Source organism: Miscanthus floridulus, chromosome 13, assembly GCF_019320115.1.
Source record: "Miscanthus floridulus cultivar M001 chromosome 13, ASM1932011v1, whole genome shotgun sequence".
In the NCBI taxonomy this organism is placed as follows: Eukaryota; Viridiplantae; Streptophyta; class Magnoliopsida; order Poales; family Poaceae; genus Miscanthus; species Miscanthus floridulus.
In genome coordinates this window covers 26,614,503-26,633,323 of record NC_089592.1, presented here as the reverse complement: position 1 = coordinate 26,633,323, position 18,821 = coordinate 26,614,503, and the positions used below count along the sequence as shown (strand labels likewise).

Genomic DNA, 18,821 nt, shown 5'->3' with positions numbered 1-18,821 from the left:
GAGATGCAACAGAACTTATTCATGGATTTATTGGCGCATGAAAAAATGAATATCGGAAAATTCTTTCTGTCGATATAAAATATTATCTTAGTCGTATCACGAAAAAATCTATACAGTAGAGTTTGTGAGCCTATGACGTCGCGCTCTCCGTGACTGTGTTAATTTCACGAACTTTGCTTTTTGAATTAAATATCACTTTAACGTCGGTATTTAATTTCATAGTATTATTATCTTATCGTGCGATCCGTGTGTTTTTAATACAAAAGATTTAGTTGTCCCATAGCAACGCACGTGCACGCTACCTAGTAAGAAGAAAAAATTGCATACTCAGGCACTATTTGTATGTAAATATTATGGTTTTTAAAAAAACACTTTAACTCAAAAGTTATTAGATGTTTATGAAATACAACAAATCTTGTATTATCTAGAACCATGATTTTGTTAAAACTGCAGTTCTATTTGAAGTTTTAGGGATTTCCCTTATGACCTCTTCTTTATAGACACAATTTTGTGCCTTTTTAGCGTATAAAAACCACAGCTATGTCATACTATAGTAGGCTTATGTAGCTTAGTAGCCTTGCTTATCTTGTGTAGCTTTGCTAGTTGAGTAGTTATAGTGTGCTTAGGCTTTGTGCACTTTGCAACTTAGTATGTGTAGGAGCTCCCTGTTTGCTTGAGTGTTAGTTGCATAGGTTTGTGTAATCTAGAATTATGCATGTGAGCTCTACCTAACTCGGCACCTTAGTTGCTTAATTATGATCTTGTGTAAGCTGCTTGTGAATATAGATAGATAAGTATAGTCTTGGTTGGATCAAGTAGTTTTAATTTCATATTTGTTTTGATTAGTCGACGCAATTATTTGTAGAAAAGACTATTCACCTCTCTCTCTCTAGTCCGCTATCTCGACCTATCCTGCACCTCTAATCGTGCCAAGCCTCCTGGGGAGTGAGCCCCTATGGTAGGCCGCGCCCTAGCTGTCCTAGAGCGTGCCAAGACCTGTTTGTGTTGCCCACCCCCTGACGTGCCTCCCAATCCATGTCGCTCTTGAGCCGTGAGCTCACGAGAGAGGAGATAGGAGAGAGGGAGCTCAGAAGAGAGGAAGAAGAAGAGAGATGGAGCTAACATGGGGCACATGTGAGCATGCCACAACAAAACATACGGTCCTAGGGTTAGATCCGTTTAGACTGGATCTAAATGAGTGATTGTGAGTTTAGGCACCGGGATGACACAACGAAACAAGTTTGAGGACCTAAACGATTGATTTGTAATTTTAGAGACCGAAAAACAAGTATGAAGACCTAAATGAATGATTTGGTAATTTTTGGACTAGAATAATATAGCCAAACAAGTTTGAGTACCGTCAGTGCACTTTTTCGAGGGAAGCCACTTGGCTCACTTTATTGATTCGAAAATGGTGTTACATCGTTCACCAGGGCTTTTAAGTATGAAGCTAGGGGTTCATCGACCCAAATACAAGTATGTCTTGACTGAATAGCTAAAGCTACTAAATTATGTGCTACTCTATTAATATCTCTATTACAATGCTCAATAGAAATTGAAGAAAAATCCTGCGAAAGCATCTTACATTCTTCATAAATTGGCGCTACTGCTGTTGCTGAGAAACCACCTTGCTTCATAGTCTCTACCACCTCAAAGCAATCCGACTGAACCATGATTTGGCTGCATCCAACATGCTAGGCTAGTAGGAGCCCCTCTCTAAGAGTGTGCACTTCACCACATGCTCAATAAAGCTATGAGCTGCCGCTATGAAAACACCATTTGTATCTCTCAAAACTCCCCCTGTACCCCATCACCCCTTCCGGGTCTAAGCTAGCATCAATGTTCAATAACAAAATTCTCATCCCTCAGCACGCGTGACAGTCTTCTTCAAAATTCTTTGATAATTTGTTGTCAAAGTAGCAATGGGCAAAGCTACTTTCCCTTGGGATTGGATGGTTTCATCGTGAACTAACTTCCTTCTTTCCCACCATATGAACCAGCCACCTGTTAAGATCAATTCGGCCAACCCCAAATGATTCAGGAAAGCGAGAGGTCTTGATCTATTAATCAATTTAGCCACTACCACGGACCCCAATCGGTCACCTGCTACCTCCCTCTCAATCTCCTGCCTTCGATTGTCTGCCAAATCTCCTTTGCGAGCTTACACATAAATAGAAGGTGCTTGATATCCTCATAAGCATCATTAAGGTCCCTGAATTTTCGATGCGTCTGTTGGCAAGGACACCCCTACACGGGCAGCAAGCCATGTAGGACTCGTCACCCAAAAACTTTCTTTTTTTTAGCAAAATGCCAATATGGGAGAAGGAGAGATGTTTTTTTTTTTTGAAACTAACATTTTTTGTTTGGGTTCTACTCTTGCCACCGAGACCGTGACCCGCGTAGTGCGCACAAACAAATAAGGCTCGTATAAAAGCCCACCAAGGCCCATGGAACCCGACCACCGCGGCCTATAAACAACCTCCGTCGCCTCCTCCTCGAATCCCCTTCTCTCCTAAAACCCTAGCAGCCACTAGGGTTTCTCAGCTCCCACCCCGCCTCCTCTCCCTCTCCTCCGATGGGCAAGTCAAGCAAGAAGGCGGCCGCCGTGGCCGCGGCGCCCGCGGCGGTGCCCAAGGGGAAGAAGCGGGATGCGGAGGACGAGATCGAGAAGGCGGTGAGCGCGAAGAAGCAGAAGGCGGCGCCACCGGCGAAGGCCGTGCTGCCGTCCAAGAAGGACGCCAAGAAGGCCAAGAAGCAGCCGCCCCCCAAGAAGGTTGAGAGCAGCAGCAGTGGCTCCGAAGAGGACTCCGAGTCCGAAGAGGAGGTATGTGGTGAAGCTTGTTCTTGTTTCTCTCGTACGTATTGCAGGTACGGGATTTTTTTTATTTTTTAGATAGAATTTTTTATGATTTGATTGAGGTGGGGAGGAGGGTAGACAGAAATAGCTGCTGCAGTAGATGATTTAGTCCCTTGCAGAATCTGAGTCTGAGTATGGCTTGTAAAGGTGATAATTTTTTATCAATTGAAGTTTCTTCTTCTGTGACATAGTTAACTTCTGTCTCCACAGGTTAAGGTACCAAAGAAGGCGCCTGCTGCTAAGATCGCTAAGCAAGAGTCCAGTGATGATGACAGCAGCGACGCGACCTCTGAATCTGATGAGGTATGGCATCGATTGCGGTTTTTGATGCTGAAAAAAATCGGCAGCCAGCAAACTGAATCATTGAATGTAGTTTTTCAGAGGATGTTTAGATGCTAATTCATCTTTTAATTAAGGAACCTGCAAAGAAGCCTGCTGCTAAACCTGCTGTTGCGAAAAATGTTTTGAAGACAGGCATGAAAGAGAGCAGCAGCGATGAGGGCAGTTCTGAAGATGAGTCAGACGACGATGACGACAACGTGAGTTGAAGTTTCCTGTTTGTCTTATTTCTTGTCACAGTTAATTTCATTTTACCACCATGGTGGGACATGTTAATGTTTAGTTGTCATTAATCTAGGATAAATTGCCAGCAAACGAATTGATAATTTACTTTTTCAGATGTTTAGCCACCAGCTCATGTTCTTTTGATTCAGGAACCTGCAAAGAAGGCTGCTGCTAAACCCTTGGGTGCCGTTGCCAAAAATGGTTTGAAGAAAGGCAAGCAAGAAATCAGCAGCGATGAGGACAGTTCTGATGATGAGTCAGATGATGATGATGTGAGTGGAACATTCATGTTTGTTTGCCTTTAATTCCATTTTACTGAAAGTTTAATGATTGCATTTTCATTAGGTTTTCTGATGCAATGCCATCTTTAACCTAACATGTAGATATGTATTTGCTAATTTGTCATCGTATTCTCCTTGACTTGTATTATGTTGTGTGCCCTGAGGTGCTTATTTAGCTTAGCCAGTTGATGGTATAGTTTCTGTTCTGTATGCATTTTTTCAGAAACCTGCTGCCCCTATAAAGAAACCATCTGTGATTGATGCACAAAAGAAAAAGGAGGATACTTCTGAGAGTGACTCTGATGATGACTCAGATGAGGTGTGTGCATTGGGTTTGTTTATTCAAATGTATTTTGGTTAACCATTGTATATCCTGTTCTTGTCCTTGACCAAGGTTTGTGCCAATAATTTCCATGGTTAAGCATTATTTGAGTTGTAACATGATTATACTCAGGAAGTGCCTTCTAAGTCTAAGGCTCCTGCAGCGGCTACCAAAAAGGAAGATTCCAGTGGAAGTGAGTCAGAGAGTGATTCTGAGGTTGAGGTATGTGTAAAACATTTTTTGTTGTAAACATTTGCATGTTATGCATTATGCCATTTTGTTCACCTTATTTCTAAACTCATTAGGATGCAAGTAAAACTCAGCCTGCCAAGAGAGCTGCTTCAAAAATGAAAGATGAATCAAGTGATGACTCAGACACTGAGGATGAAAGACCTCCCCAAAAGAAGCAGAAGGTGCTGCAAATACTAACTGTTTATTTTTCTCTGCATATTTTCATTATTCTTTTCCTGTTGTTCCATTGTTTACATTGTTTTTTCTTCTGTTAATAGGAAGCACCTTCAGCTGCAAAGAATGGAAGCAGTAGTGAGGATGAGGATGGCAGTAGTGATGAAAGTTCTGATGATGAGCCTACAAAAGTTCAACAAAAGAAGGTACTTCACTAATTCTTGGATGTAGGCAACATGTTATTAATGTTAACCAGTATTAACTAGATGCTTTATCAGGCACCAAAAGCATCAGCGAGCAGTGGATCTGAGGATGAATCTTCTGAAGGTGATAGTGATGAAGACAGTGAAGAGCCTGCTAATACTCGAAAGAAGGTATTTTCTCACTTGTTATTACACAAATTGAAGTATGACTCATTATTTGAATGGACACATGTTTCACTATATCTGTTTGAATTTGCATTTATGACATTTTTGTTTGAATTGAAACAACACAGGAAGCTCCTGTGGGTGCTGAAAAGCAAACTGCTACCAAAGAAGTATGAATCTGCGACTTTGAGCTTTTGTTCTTTTAATGAAGTTACATAGCTGCAACATTTATAATTTGATACTATGGCAGCCTAAAACGCCTAAGGGCTCCCAAAATGAAGCAACGGAGATGAAGACACTTTTTATGGCAAACGTCCCCTGGAGAGCTGAATTTGACGATGTGTAAGTTTTGCTTCAGGGCACACATTATATTGAACCTTTTTTTGCAGCAGGTGTTCTAATACTAATGTTTGCAGGAAAGAATTTTTTGCGGATGCTGGTGAGGTTGTTGATGTTCGTTTTCCCACACATGATGATGGCAATCGTAAAGGATTTTGCTATGTTGAATTTGTTTCAGCTGAGGCTGCTGAAAAGGTAATGTTATTTACTATGTATTTCTTGTATCTTGTCATTTTGAGATTATCTTTGAAGCTAAAGCTGTTATGCAATTTTTTTTCTGCTTAAAATTCTGTCTTCTGAGTGATATAGTTGCAAATATGCAATTAAACAAGATATCTAATGGATTGTTTTCTAGCAGGCATTTAAAGAGAAGCAATCTAAAGAGTTGCAGGGTCGTGAAGTAAGACTTGACTTCGCTAAGGGAAGAAATACACAAACTCCTCGCAGTGGGTAAGATCTTAATGTCTCTTAAGAGCATTATGGTGCACTTTCTGATGCCTTAACCATTGTTATTAACTGTGTATTGGATGGGTGAACTGTAACAGCAATGATGGATCTTTCCAGAAGCCAGCTCGGGGTAGCAGCAACTCGATATTTATCCGGGGTTTTGATAAAAGTCTTGCAGAGGATGAGGTAATTTCTTTTTTGTTTAGCTATTTTTATGCCAGGAAATTTCGTGCCAATGTTTGACACTGAATCCAGATCCGAAGCGCTCTCCAACAACATTTTGTTGAATGTGGTGATATAACAAGGGTCTCTATCCCGACTGATTATGAGTCTGGTGCAATCAAAGGGTGGGTTTCACTACAAAAAAACACCAGCATCCCAGTAACTATCCATCTGTGAAATGTAGGCTTAATTACTAATCTAGTGACAAGTGTGTTGATCCTCTTAACTCTGCAGAATGGCTTACATGGACTTCAAGGATCAGGATTCAGTGTCCAAAGCCATTGAGCTCAGTGGCTCTGACATTGGTGGTGGCTATGAGCTTTATGTTGATGAAGCCAAGCCAAAAGGCGATGGCCAGCGTGGTGGTGGCAGATTTGGTGACCGTTCTGGTGGCAGATTCGGTTCCGGTGGCCGGAGTGGTGGCGGTGGCAGATTTGGTGACCGATCTGGGGTCAGGGATGGTGGCGGCAGATACGGCGGACGACGTGGTGGTAAGGATGGTGGCCGTGGACGTGGTGGCGGCGGCCGCGGCTTTGGTAACAGGCAGAGTGCTGGCACTCCTAGTGCAGGTAGGATTCATCCTGTACTTGTAAAGATCACTGCATTTTGGTTTGATCATCATTGGGCTGCGCTGCCCTACCTATTGGCCAATGACTTACAATTTTCTAACTGCTAAAGCTGCTTTGAGCTCACTGCATACACATCCTCTTATTTGCACAGGAAAGAAGACCACTTTTGGTGATGACTGAAGGGATTCGGCGAGGACACTTCTGGTGATGACCGAAGATGAATGAAAGGGGGATTCTGCGAGGATGCGGCAAGAGAGAGGATGATCTGCTGATCCAGTGAATTTTTGAGTTCTTTTGTTTTGTGTTGTGGTACCGGTACTGGAATGTTGGTATCTTTTTTGTCAGTTAAAATATTGTGACCGTTGCGTTGCCGCATTGATAGAGATTTCCCTTATGTTTGCCCGTTTCGTGTTTTCCGTTAGAAGCGGCTGATCCCTGGCACTTGTCGAACAGAGTAGCAGCCATCGTCTGTGTCCCCTAGAATTTGCCGAACAGACTAGCAGGTAGCAACTGTGGCAAACTGACAATGGGGCAAGCTAATACCGAAACGACATTGCTTCCATACAGGACAGAAAAAGCAAGGGAAATGACTTCAGCGACCAAAACTAAGGCGGTGTTGGTTGCCTCTTTTAAATTTTAGTCGGTAATAAATATAGACTAATTATGAAATTAATTGCATAGTCTATGACTAATTTACGATACGAATCTTTTAAGCTTAATTAGTTTATGATTTAACGTGGTACTACAGTAACTATGTGCTAATAACGGATTAATTAGGCTTAAAAAATTCGTATCGTGAAGTAACGACGGATTATGTAATTTATTTTTTTATTAATATTCAAACATCGTATGCAACATCTTTTCAACATATCTTCTAAATTTTAGTCCCTACATCGAAACAGCACCTACCCAAAACGAGCAGAGATACCAAAGTGGCTCTGATTACGATCAGATCTACCAAAAATCTCAGATACCAAAGCGTACATGCAGTTTGCTTTGCCTGCAGGCAATAGAGTACATCTGGCGCTTCTAGTTACTGCTTGCATACAGAAATAGTATAAACTCTGTCAGAAATACAATTAGTATAAATAAACTGTCACAAATAACTGTCTCAGCGTGGACGTTCCAGATTAAAAAGGTGAGATGATTCTGAGACGTCGCAGCAAAGATGGTTGCAGGTTAAAGGAAAGATTTGAACAGAGATGTACTCCCTTATATCCCAAAATAGCCAAAATAGTGTCGTACAGATCAAACTTTCTAAAACTTTATTAGATTTATAAAAGATAGAACATTTGTATCTTCAAAAAAGTTGACTATAAATTGTATTTTATGATTTAGTTGTTCATAAATATTAATATTCTCTCATGTATATTTTGTCAAAGTTAAAAATATTTGACTAGAAGAGTATATTTTGTCGAAGTTACAAAAATATTTGACTTCTCGTGGAGCGAGAATTGACACTCTTTTGATAAAGGAAACGCTTCCAGCAGAACTACAGTATGCTATGCTAATGTTGACGATCAGGATTAAAATATTTAGTAACATTATAAGATAATAATCAGAGTCAAACATATACATATTTCTCCAATCAGGCACAAAGCATTCAGCCTGTTCGGCTGGCTGGCCTGGATCGTGGATTATTTATTGTTGGTTTGACTGGTTTGGTGTGAAAGAAAAATACTGTTATAGCTTATAATCCACGATCGTTTACGGTCTGCCGAACAGGCTGATTAGCATGACAGCAATTTGCACCAGGATCAATGTAACATGGTCCGTTTCAGTGTTTTGGCACCAAATTAAGGCACTCCAGCGAACTCTTTCAGATGTAGTTTGTAATGTCAGATGAACATTAATAAAGCATATGTGCACAATAGATCGGCTACTGCAGTAATGAACAGTGCCGGCCCTACGGGTAGGGCATGAGGTGCGACGACGGAGGACCCAAATGGAGGAAGAGCCTAAGCCTAAGTATACAAACCCCTAGGTCCTATAGTTTATTAGGCATTAGCGAACTAATGAGAAAAGAGATGTAGAATTAGCCAGACGGCCTAAAACAACAACATCGACATTTCTTTCCTTTCCCCCACGGTCCTCGGGTAGAGAGGAGGCGAGAAGTCACTTTCTAGTTTCCTTTCCCCCACGGTCCTCGCGTAGAGAGGAGGCGAGGAGTCACGCTGCACACAGCGCACTCTGATCGTGAGGTTACGACGTGCGCCTTACACACGCGGAGCTGTCGAACTGCGCCACCGCAAAGAGCTAGACTACCGAAGACATGGACACGACGCACGAGAACAACGACCAGGCAAGGCTCCACGACATCTTATTCTTTGCTTCTTATGAATTGCGATCACCGATCAGTTGTTTAAACCAAAGGCGTTTTTTTCCTTTTTATTTTTAATCCAAATTAATTATTTATATAGTATTCTAGACTTCTAGTACTTTGTACCCATATTAGTCATATTTTTCTTCTAATTTAGGTGTTAGAATTTTAAAATGTTACCTAAGAAACATTTATCATGAGTAAAAAAAGAAAACAAATATATTGCTTTTTTAATCTACATGGTTCCTCGATAATTATCATATATCTACAAATATATTGCTTAATCAACCTTATTTTTCAATAATTATCAGAAATGTTAAATTCAAAATATGTTATTGAATTTGCTTTCGTTTTACAAGTAAAATTTACGCCTATATATTATAAGATTTTATACATGACGAAGAGAGGCCGTTGCGACCAGATAGCCAGAGGGCCCTTAGAATACTATTGGACCGGCACCGGTAATGAACATATATACAAAGAAAGCAACAGGCATCATGAAATGCAAGGCATTGCTACTTTTCCTCTTCGTTCCATTCCAGATTATATTCCCTTCTTCACAGTAGTCTCCCAATCTACCCAAGCATCTACCTATTCACTACCAAAGTACCGACAACCTAAGCTGCACCCACATACACAAACGAACAACGACTTGCATGAACAAGAGCCCCATCCAATTTGCTATACCATTCTTCAAAATGCCTCACCAAAAGGAACCTCAGTCACCTACTCATCGCTAATCCTACAGTCAGATAAAAGAGCAACCACCTAGTGCGGGGCGATTGCATCATCCCCATCAGATTCAGAGTCCGAGTCAGAATCTGCAAGCAATTTCAAATAATGAATGAATTAAAGAGATACTCAATCGATAACTCAGCATTTGTGGTGACAATACTCATTTGCTCCACCGTACCACTGGATGAAGATGAGCCACTTCCTGATCCGCTTGAGCTGCTAGCTGCCAGGGAATCCGGCTCAATCTCCACCGACTGGTAATTCACCGTTGGCATCTCATCACCGATATCCACATACTCGTCCTCCACCTCCATTTCTCTCTTCTTTGGAATGTCAGTCTCCTAAAATAGGCAACAAAAACAGGATCAACATTAGAACAGACTCCAAACATATCTGGTTCATGAAAACTATAAAATAAAACAGCTAAGGTTGCTTCAGAATGACATACCGACTCTCCAATTTCAACCACCACAGAAGGATTGACAGCAACCTCGACCATGTCATCATCATCCGGAACAATTGTCACATCAATGGCATGTCCATTCGTGGCAGCAGCATCACCATTCATCATAGAATTCCGCTGGCTCTTCTTTAGCGCCTTCCTCCAATTGACCACAAATCGATCAAGCTCCCACAGGGTCTCGATATCCAGCTCATCAAAATCAAGCTCTACCTCCTCCCCCGTCAATGTTGGATCACTGTTCCTCTTCTGCACAATCTGCAGCACATTCAGCATCTTCTCCTCAGGCAGGTTCTCAATCTCCACCCTCAGCTTCTGCTTCTCCTCCTCATCCATCTCCCTCTTGTTTGGCGCCCTCGCCTTGGGCTTGGGCCTCCTCCCACCGCCCATCCTCAGGGGCGCTTGCACTGGCACAGAAACTGGCAGCTGTGGTTGTGGCGACGGTGGCAGATCAAGCTGCATTGGTGGCTCGAGTTGCTGGCGCTGCTGCTCGAACCACGAGACGGCCTCCTTGTACATCCCCTCGAATGAGGCGAGGAGGTTGCCGGCGTACCTGTGCACGTGGTGGTCGGGCGGGTTGTACCGCAGCGCGTTGTTGAAGGTGAGCCGGACGTCGCCGGCGAACGCCTCGTGCGACGGGTACCGGCCAGCGGTGAGGTTCTGCTTGACGGTACCGAGATCCATGGGGCTCCGAATGATGGCGCGGTAGTCGTGCAGCTTGAGGCCCTCCACGTCGACGGGGGAGTTGAACCACACGCTTTTCTTCGATCTCCGCAGCCGCATCAGGATGTCCGCGCACCGCTTCCGCATCGCCTCCACCAGCGCCGGCGGCGGGGACGGAGACGAGCGGCGCGCGGTGGGCTCCGGCTCCGGCTCGGGCTCGGGCTCCGGGGGCCGGCGCCGGCGCTGCCCGTCCTGCCACGAGTCGATGCGGGAGAGGAAAGCGCGGACGCGGCCGAGCTCGCCGGTGAGCCGCGCGCGGAGAAGCCGGGCCTCGGCGGGGGTCATTTCCGACGGCCTGAACTTCACGTGCCCCGAAGACGACGGCAAGGGCTCGGCCGCGGCGACCGCCGGGACGGCCCGCGGCGGCGCCGGCGGCGAGCCGCTGGGGATAGGGTTTGGGCCCGGGCGGTGGCGCCTAGGGTTAGGGTTGGAGGACGGCTTGGGCATGAGGGGGACGCGGGTGCCGCCCCAGTGCCGGTGGTGCGCGTGGTGGACCTCATTCCGGCCGGCGAGGACGGCGGAGGTCATCGCCGGCGGCAGCGGGGCGGCGGCGGCGCGCGATCTCACGATCTCCTCCGTCGCATGGCTTCGCGGGTGGGTCTGGCTGGGCCTGAGCTTCGCGGGCTTATCGGGCTCGGGCGGGCGCGACCCGTTCGGCGATGTTGGTTGGGGTGGACGAGGAGGTGAGGAGCGGAATGGGGTGCCTTTAATAGCAGCGCGGGGGCTGCCCGCGCCGGGGCGGGCAGGATCTGGGCCGTTCTCTGGCGGCGAAGGGCAGGATCGGACGGCCAGCGCTGGCAGCTCCCGTGACCGCGGGCAGCGGGGCGTGGAGGGCGGGGATGCCGGAGCGTGCCACGTGGAGGCCATCTGAGCACTGGCCCCTGGACGAGTTTGTGAGAAATGCTACGAGGACGCAGGCGGTTTGTGTGGTGGGTGGGACTTGGGACGGAGCCGACGATGACGTGTGCGTTTGGAAGATGTGGGTGTCGTGGGGCCCGGAAGCAGTGGGAGTGGGATACGGGAAGGGTGAGTTTGCTGGGTGCGCGTGGGAGTTTTGGGGATGAGTTTCTCGGGTGAGTTTGGACCGCACGAATGGTGTGCGTCTCACGAGCAGTCCGGCTTCCGCGACCATTTATTCATTTTTGGTGTACTTATCCTGATACAACCTTGAAAGTTCTTAACCATAGTGAAATCAATCCTTTTTCCTAACTGTAAATCCTAATTATTACAAGGTGACGCAAATGCACTCCACCAGTAGTAGTCCAGTAGGCGCGTGAGAGTGCAATCGAAAAAGTCTAATCATTTTTGTTACTCCTATAAACATACTGAGTTTATCACATTTAATGGTGTGTTTTGGTTCATTAACAGAGGTTACCACAAAGTCATCACGCCTCATCTCGCGTAACTTTAACTAACGTTTTATCCATGATCTAAGTTGTACCGTCCTGCTCGTTTATCAGCTTGGTTTATCAGTCATGGTATAATATTTTTCCCTCACAACAAAATAGTATTAGTTATATAAACCATTAGCCGAACAGCTCTGTGCCACACACTGCTTAGGCACGGTAGTTCAATTTTTTATGTTGTAGCTCGACTAAGAGAGTGTTCGGCTGGTATTAAATTTTATTGTTCATGCTGGGAAACACTGTTCATGCTAGAATATTGTGAGAGAAAAACACTGCTTTGGCTGAAAAAAGAAGCCGAACAAACTGGCTTGTAGCTTAGTCGAACACTACCTAAAGTGTGTCACTATTTTCGTGTGCCACACTTTACGGAGCAACGTGCAATAGAAAGCCAAATATGCTCTAATAAATGCTAATAGGTCGCGTGCCTTTAAACCCGGTTTGATCCGTTTTTTTTTTTATCCGAAACAGTGTTTTTTTCTCATAAATTCCTCCAGCATTCCTCCAAACCATCCAAATTCCTCCAAGCGAACAGGCCCAAAAATAGAGAGTAAGAATCAACGTGAATGTTAAATAGAGGCATAATCTCAGCTTGCAAAATCTGAAAGCATTTAAAACAATACTAATACTCACGTATTCGTGATTGTGTGTCAACCGCGAGACGTACGAACTTAAGGGAAAAAATGAATATCTTTGACAATTGTACTATACAAAATAAGATCTCTACAAAACATCTCTTGAGAAATATGGTGGGTCGCCAAATCTTAGCAAATATATATAAGAAAAGTAAATATTTGGGAGTGATGTGCTTAAACGGTTAACAAAAACCCGCACATGGAAATGTTAGAGCAAAAATATTTGCTAAAGAGGGAGGGAGAGAGAGAGAGAAAATGCATTATTCTTTCTTATTATTAGAAGTATTCCAAAACTAGGGCGCTAGGAACCTATTTGTAAAGGGATCTTACAATTTTGTTCCAATATTTGACACGTAGTGCATAAAAATATATAAGGGATTATTATCCTGTTCGCTTAAGCTTATTCTGAACTACTTTTCAGTCATAGAACAATGTTTTTCTCTCACAATATTTTAGCTTAAGCATCATCATAAGCCAAATTTCAGCATCAACGAACATGGTGTATATCTACTAGGCACGTGAGACATGCTCCAATTTTCAAGACAACGCATGAAGATTAACTCTCCATCCTTCTCCCACCTCCAACAAGGAGCATCAGACATTCTCCCTAACCTTGCCCCATGTGCCATCACCTTACACTCTTACCACACTGCAAGCATCTCCTTGTTGCTTCCTCTAGCTAGGGGTTTAAGACGGTGATGAAAATTTCCTACCATCTTCTATTTATTTATGATACAGTTTCACATTCTAACCAAACAATATTATTTTCTACCAATTTCATAATAGAATTACAGTTGCATGTGTCACCTCGTTGTTCATTTCATAAATATGATGAACTAGCCACCATGTATGACTAGCCCCGAGCCCACCACCATCGGTTCAGTAGTTTTGGACCAAATGAATTGAACCGACCACAATTACTACAAACCGGTGCGATATTGTAGGATCTATGATACGCCTAAAGGGGGTGAATAGGCCTGTACAAATTCAACTCAAACCGAAGTCAAATTCACCCGCGGCACTGCCGCTTCGTGAGCATAACACTGCCGCACCTGTAGGAGATATTAGTTCACAGTTCAAAATCTACCCAACGAAATTTAGATCGTGTAAATTTCTTAACTTCCTATAGGGTAGTAGATCACAGATCGATAGCTGAAAATGGTGGGAACACCACACACAAAGTAGATCGGTCTTAATCCTAAAAATCACCTCAACAACAACAAGAAGAACACAAGTGTAGCAACACAAGCACAAGATGACACAAGGATTTATCCCGTGGTTCAGCTCGCCAACAAGGCTTGCCTATGTCCACGTTGTTGAGGTATGCCACTAAGACTTTAGAATTTGCAACCCTACCTCGTTCTCAAGTCAAGAGAGTGAACTCTTGAGATGAGGAGTGATTTTACTTGTTGCAAGAGTTGGTTACAAACCTTCCAGGACTGCCACATAAGTTGGCAAGCTCTACGGGCGACGCTCTAACCGGCTAGGAGCCAAGCTCCAAGAATAACAAACACAACCGCCGGCTAAAACGTGAACCAAGTGCTCTTTAAAATTTGGAATCAATGGAGTTGCTCTCTAATCTAGTTTTGGACCCTTTTTCCTCAAGAATTGATGGAGAAATCAATGGATTTGTTTGGGGGCTTTAGGTCAACAATGGAGTGAAAAGAGAGAGAGCTCCTGCTTTGTTTTGGGTGTGCTCGAGTGAGGAAAAAGAGAGCAGGTTGATTACCGTTGGGAAGGAAGGGTTAAGATATATAAAACCCCTAGCCCCCAACGGTCACATAAAACACAGATAGCCGCTGGGAAGGAAAGAGAAATGTATATATACCCCCAGCCCTCAACGGACACTGCACCCAAGAGGTCGGACGAGACGAGGCCGTGACCAAAGGGTCGGGCGAGCCGGACCCTGCGACCAAAGGGTCGGGCGAACCGGAGCCCGCGACCTTAGGGTCGGGCGAGACGGACCCGCGACCTTGGGGTCGGGCGAGACGGACCCGCGACCAAAGAGTCGGGCGAGTCGTAGCTCGCACCTAAGGGGTCGGGCGAGTCGTAGCTCGCACCCCGCAAAGACAGCAAGGGTAATAGTGAAGTGAAGACTGTCTTGACTATGAATCTGAAGATGCTTGTGGTTGTTTGAGCACTTGGTAGCACATATTAGCTTAAGCATTGTGCCCACCTTTATAGTACGGCTTTTTCTATACTCAAATTCAATATATAAAAGAATTGAAACCTCATTTGAGTTAGAAGCCATCTACATTTATAATTGGGTGCTCCTCCGTTTCGTGCAGCATCCTCGAATATAAATTCTATGTTTATCATCTCAATAAATTTCATTAGTTCTCTAATTGCGTGGTCATTATCATAAAAACCCACAATTAGAGCTTGATTGCACTTTCAGATATAATAACGGACAACATATAATCAACATTATACAGTTGATCACGTATACAATTAATATGTAAAGTATTATTAAATTATATAACCGGATTCTAACTAATCTAGCCACAGGTCCACAACAGGTACTTAAAAAATGAGCATGAAAAGATGGAGCACTTACTAATTGGTGAAAAAAGGACTTCAATAGTAGTTAAAATGTTCACAGTTGCAAAAACAAACTTAAATACTGAAATACAGTGCATCATTCATTGCCTAGAGCTCGCTGACAGTGATGGAAACGGATCAGATACGAATACGAACTGGGATGTTTTCGAATACGAATACAAAACGAATGTCTCATATTCGGATTTCTATTTCAGATATTTACTCAAGTCAACTCAAAATGTATATTATTAGATTTAATATACATGAATAAAATTTTACTACTAAGTACATCGTTAACCAAAGTGAACTAAATGAAAGTATACTTCTACTAATCTCCAATATCGAAGTAACCTAAATTATAATGGAATACTATTGAATAAAATAATAGATCAAGTGAAGAAATTCAAATAAAATGGTAGAAGAAAATAGTCATTTTACTTTATCAATAGTATTGGAACTACCAAATTATCACATAAGCAGAGATTAAAGCATTTGTGTATATAAAGTAGACGAGGATAGCACATAAAAATAATATAGTTATCAATAAATATTTAATAATTAAATATATTCATTAATCAATCAATACTATATTTATATAAATATTTATCATGAAATTATAAATTTATATAAAATATTTTACATCAATAAATAAAAAGATAAAAATAAAAGTATTAAATCATTTAAAAGAACAAATATATTAGGACTAAACCAAATAAAAAAAAACACTAAAATTAATTTAATCTTTATATACCATTAGTAATTTTGAAATTAGTACTAAAAGTTATTTATAGATATACTCTTCCATCTTCCATCTTTGCTTGTTGATTAAAATGAATATATTATTATTTATATATAATTAAAGAGCTCGCAAGGAAAAGTTATTATACGTAGAATTTTGAAATTTGAAAGGGAAGTCAACACAGTCAAGTCAAGTCGGACGCATTCACTTCACACAACTTGGAAGCCAGCACAGCAGCGACAACAGCCGCCAGCGTAGGGCCCCACCCATGCAGCATGCGGCCGTGCTTACGCCTACGGAGAGGCATCAGTCGCCTGGGGCCCAGAACAACGCCAGCTGGGAGACGGCAGGATCGCCCGGCTCGGGCTCGCTGCTGCTACGGAAGAAACGGACCCGCGCGCGCGCGGGAGTGGTCATCTCTTTCTCCCGCTCCCGCTCCCGCTCCCGCTATTATATTATATTATATTATTATTATCTCCCTTGGCCTTGGCGCGCCCACTCGCCCGCCTTTTGGCTTTTCTCTTTCTGATTTCGCCCCACACTCCTCCCTTTCGTGTGGTCTTGTGGTGGTGTGGGGATAGATCATAGATACTGTAGGATTTTCCCTCCGAAGCGAAAGGGAAAGGGAAGAGCACAGCAGCGGTGCGCATGTGATGGGGTCACAGGTTCCGCGAGGGAGTTGCGGGATCGGCACTTGGCAGTGACAGCAGCGGGGACCCTCACCACGTGTCGGTGGCTGCCCATCTGCCTGCGTCATGCGGCCTCTTGAGTCCATCTGAATTCTATACGGCAGCTCGCTTTTCAAACCGGCAATTTTATTATAGGAATGGTCTGTATAATTCTCTATAGAAATTAGTTTGATTTTTGAGTAAAATACACCGGAGGTCCATTAACTTTCGGTGAAGTGTCATCTAGATCCATCAACTTTGAAACTGTATGTTTGGGTCTATTAACTTTCGTTTTGTGTCATCTAGGTCCATCAACTTTGACTCATGCATTTTTGGTCCATGACCTTTTAAAATGGTTCACTGCAGGTCCACGCATGCATGCACGCACGTTGACTTTTTACGTCGGTGGAGCCATGCCTGCACTCGCCGCCGTCGCTCGTCTACCGGGCATGCATGCGTGTTTTCCTGCTCGAATCATGACAGGGTTAGTGCTTGCACGGCCTTGAGCGGCGTGACCATGCTAAGCGACGTGCCGAACCGGTCCGTGACGTCCACGTCGGCCGGCTGCATCCCCTCGGGTAGCCTCCACTCGAAGGCGTGCAGCATAGAGGCCAGGAGCAGCGTCACCACCCTTGTCGCCATGGGCAGGCCCGGGCACTCCCTCCGCCCGGCCCCGAACGGCATGAACTCCAGCCGCCCGTCCTTGCTACGGAAGTCCACGTCCGTGCCCACAAACCGCTCCGGCACGAACTCCTCGGGCCGTGGCCACGCCCCTAGGTCGCGCATGATCGCCCACAGATTGATGATCACCTTGGTGCCGGCGGGCACCGCGAAGCCGCCCACCTCCGCGCCGTCGGCCATGGCCTCGTGCGGCATCAGCAGCGGGCTCGGCGGGTGCAGGCGCATGTACTCCATCACTACGGCTCGGAGGTACGGCAGCCTGTCGATGTCCGACTCGTCCGGGTGAGGCTTGGAGACCAGCGCGTCCCGCAGCTCTTCACGGACCTTGGCCATCACGGTCGGGTGCCGGAGCAGCTCGGCTATCGTCCACTCCACCGAGATCGTGTTTGTGTCTGTCCCGGCGGCGAAGAGATCCTGCGCGTGGATGGAAAAGTAAAATAAATGCTCCTGGCTGATTAGTTGAGAGTATCAATTCCAAGCGAGCTGATTGCTCACGTACCAAAAGAAAAGATTTGATCGTTTCAAGGCTGAGTTGATCCGCCGAGTGACGCTGAAGCAACACATCCAGGAAATCATTTTTCCTGTCGCCGTCGCCTGCGCTCAGACGGCGGCCGATGATAGGGTCGAAGAAGTCGTAGAACTTCCTGACGTGCTCGGCGGTGCGCCGGCGGCGGCCCTGCAAGTCGAGCACGGAGAGTGCAGGGAAGAGGTCCGACAGGTTGGGCTTCAGCTTCACGACTTCCTCCACGGTGTTCCTGACCAGCGTCTCCAGCTCCTGCACGCGGTCGGAGCTCAGGTCCACTATGTCCTCGGAGAAGAGCACGTTGGACACGAGGTTGAGCACTCCCGAGAACAACACGCGCCACACGCCCGGCGCGGCGGCTGAGGCAGCGGACGAGCTCGCGAACCTTCTCCTCCCCCACGGCGCTGCAGATGAGCCATGGTAGGGTCGGAGCTTCCATTTTCGTCATGATTCGAGCAGGAAAACACACATGCATGCTCGGCAGACGAGCGACGGCGGCGAGTGCAGGCATGGCTCCACCGACGTAAAAAGTCAACGTGCGTGCATGCATGCGTGGACCTGCAGTGAACCATTTTAGAAGGTCATGGACCAAAAATGCATGAGTCAAAGTTGATGGACCTAAATGACACAAAACGAAAGTTAATGGACCCAAACATGCAGTTTCAAAGTTGATGGACCTAGATGACACTTCACCGAAAGTTAATGTACCTCCGGTGTATTTTACTCCTGATTTTTTATACAGAAAACACAGAATTCGGAAGAAAAAAAAACCGGCGTCCTGAACAAACCTTCAACTTAAACCTGGTTTTAGATATTTTTTTAGTAACACATTAACAAGTATATTTTTTCAAATAACTTATATTCCACAAAGGCTATATGGGATGGATGGCTTTATTTATGTGTTATTAAGTGCATAGCCGAACGAGTGAAAACGAGAGAGATATTATCCATCCATTCGAAAGAGTTCATACACTAGTAGAGAAACGACTTTTGACCCACCTTGAAATTTGGTTTTAGTC

The 18,821-nt window shown here is 44.6% G+C and overlaps 2 protein-coding genes and 1 pseudogene across 3 annotated transcripts; 1 reads left to right on the top strand and 2 right to left on the bottom strand.

The window, feature by feature from the left end:
* Nucleotides 1-1,396: 1,396 nt before the first annotated feature.
* LOC136501244 (nucleolin 1-like) lies at nucleotides 1,397-6,773 on the top strand. Of its 2 annotated transcripts, none has more exons than XM_066496746.1 (17): nucleotides 1,397-2,824; nucleotides 3,068-3,160; nucleotides 3,328-3,396; nucleotides 3,571-3,693; nucleotides 3,926-4,021; nucleotides 4,157-4,246; nucleotides 4,330-4,437; nucleotides 4,534-4,635; nucleotides 4,708-4,803; nucleotides 4,926-4,967; nucleotides 5,048-5,139; nucleotides 5,214-5,331; nucleotides 5,495-5,586; nucleotides 5,682-5,769; nucleotides 5,839-5,930; nucleotides 6,040-6,374; nucleotides 6,526-6,773. In XM_066496746.1, the coding sequence occupies exons 1-17, from the start codon at nucleotides 2,576-2,578 to the stop codon at nucleotides 6,552-6,554; spliced, it is 1,914 nt and encodes a 637-aa protein (XP_066352843.1). In that variant the 5' UTR covers nucleotides 1,397-2,575; the 3' UTR covers nucleotides 6,555-6,773. The 2 variants fall into 2 exon arrangements, with proteins under 2 accessions (XP_066352843.1, XP_066352842.1); XM_066496745.1 differs by having other exon boundaries at nucleotides 3,274-3,396.
* Nucleotides 6,774-9,173: 2,400 nt separating this feature from the next.
* Nucleotides 9,174-11,289, bottom strand: LOC136499247 (transcription factor GTE7-like). Its single transcript, XM_066494960.1, has 3 exons — nucleotides 9,878-11,289; nucleotides 9,608-9,770; nucleotides 9,174-9,515 (listed from the first exon to the last, which is right to left on the bottom strand). The coding sequence occupies exons 1-3, from the start codon at nucleotides 11,138-11,140 to the stop codon at nucleotides 9,463-9,465; spliced, it is 1,479 nt and encodes a 492-aa protein (XP_066351057.1). The 5' UTR covers nucleotides 11,141-11,289; the 3' UTR covers nucleotides 9,174-9,462.
* Nucleotides 11,290-17,064: 5,775 nt separating this feature from the next.
* LOC136499629 (cytochrome P450 76M5-like) lies at nucleotides 17,065-18,250 on the bottom strand (annotated as a pseudogene).
* Between the last annotated feature and the right edge of the window lie 571 nt (nucleotides 18,251-18,821).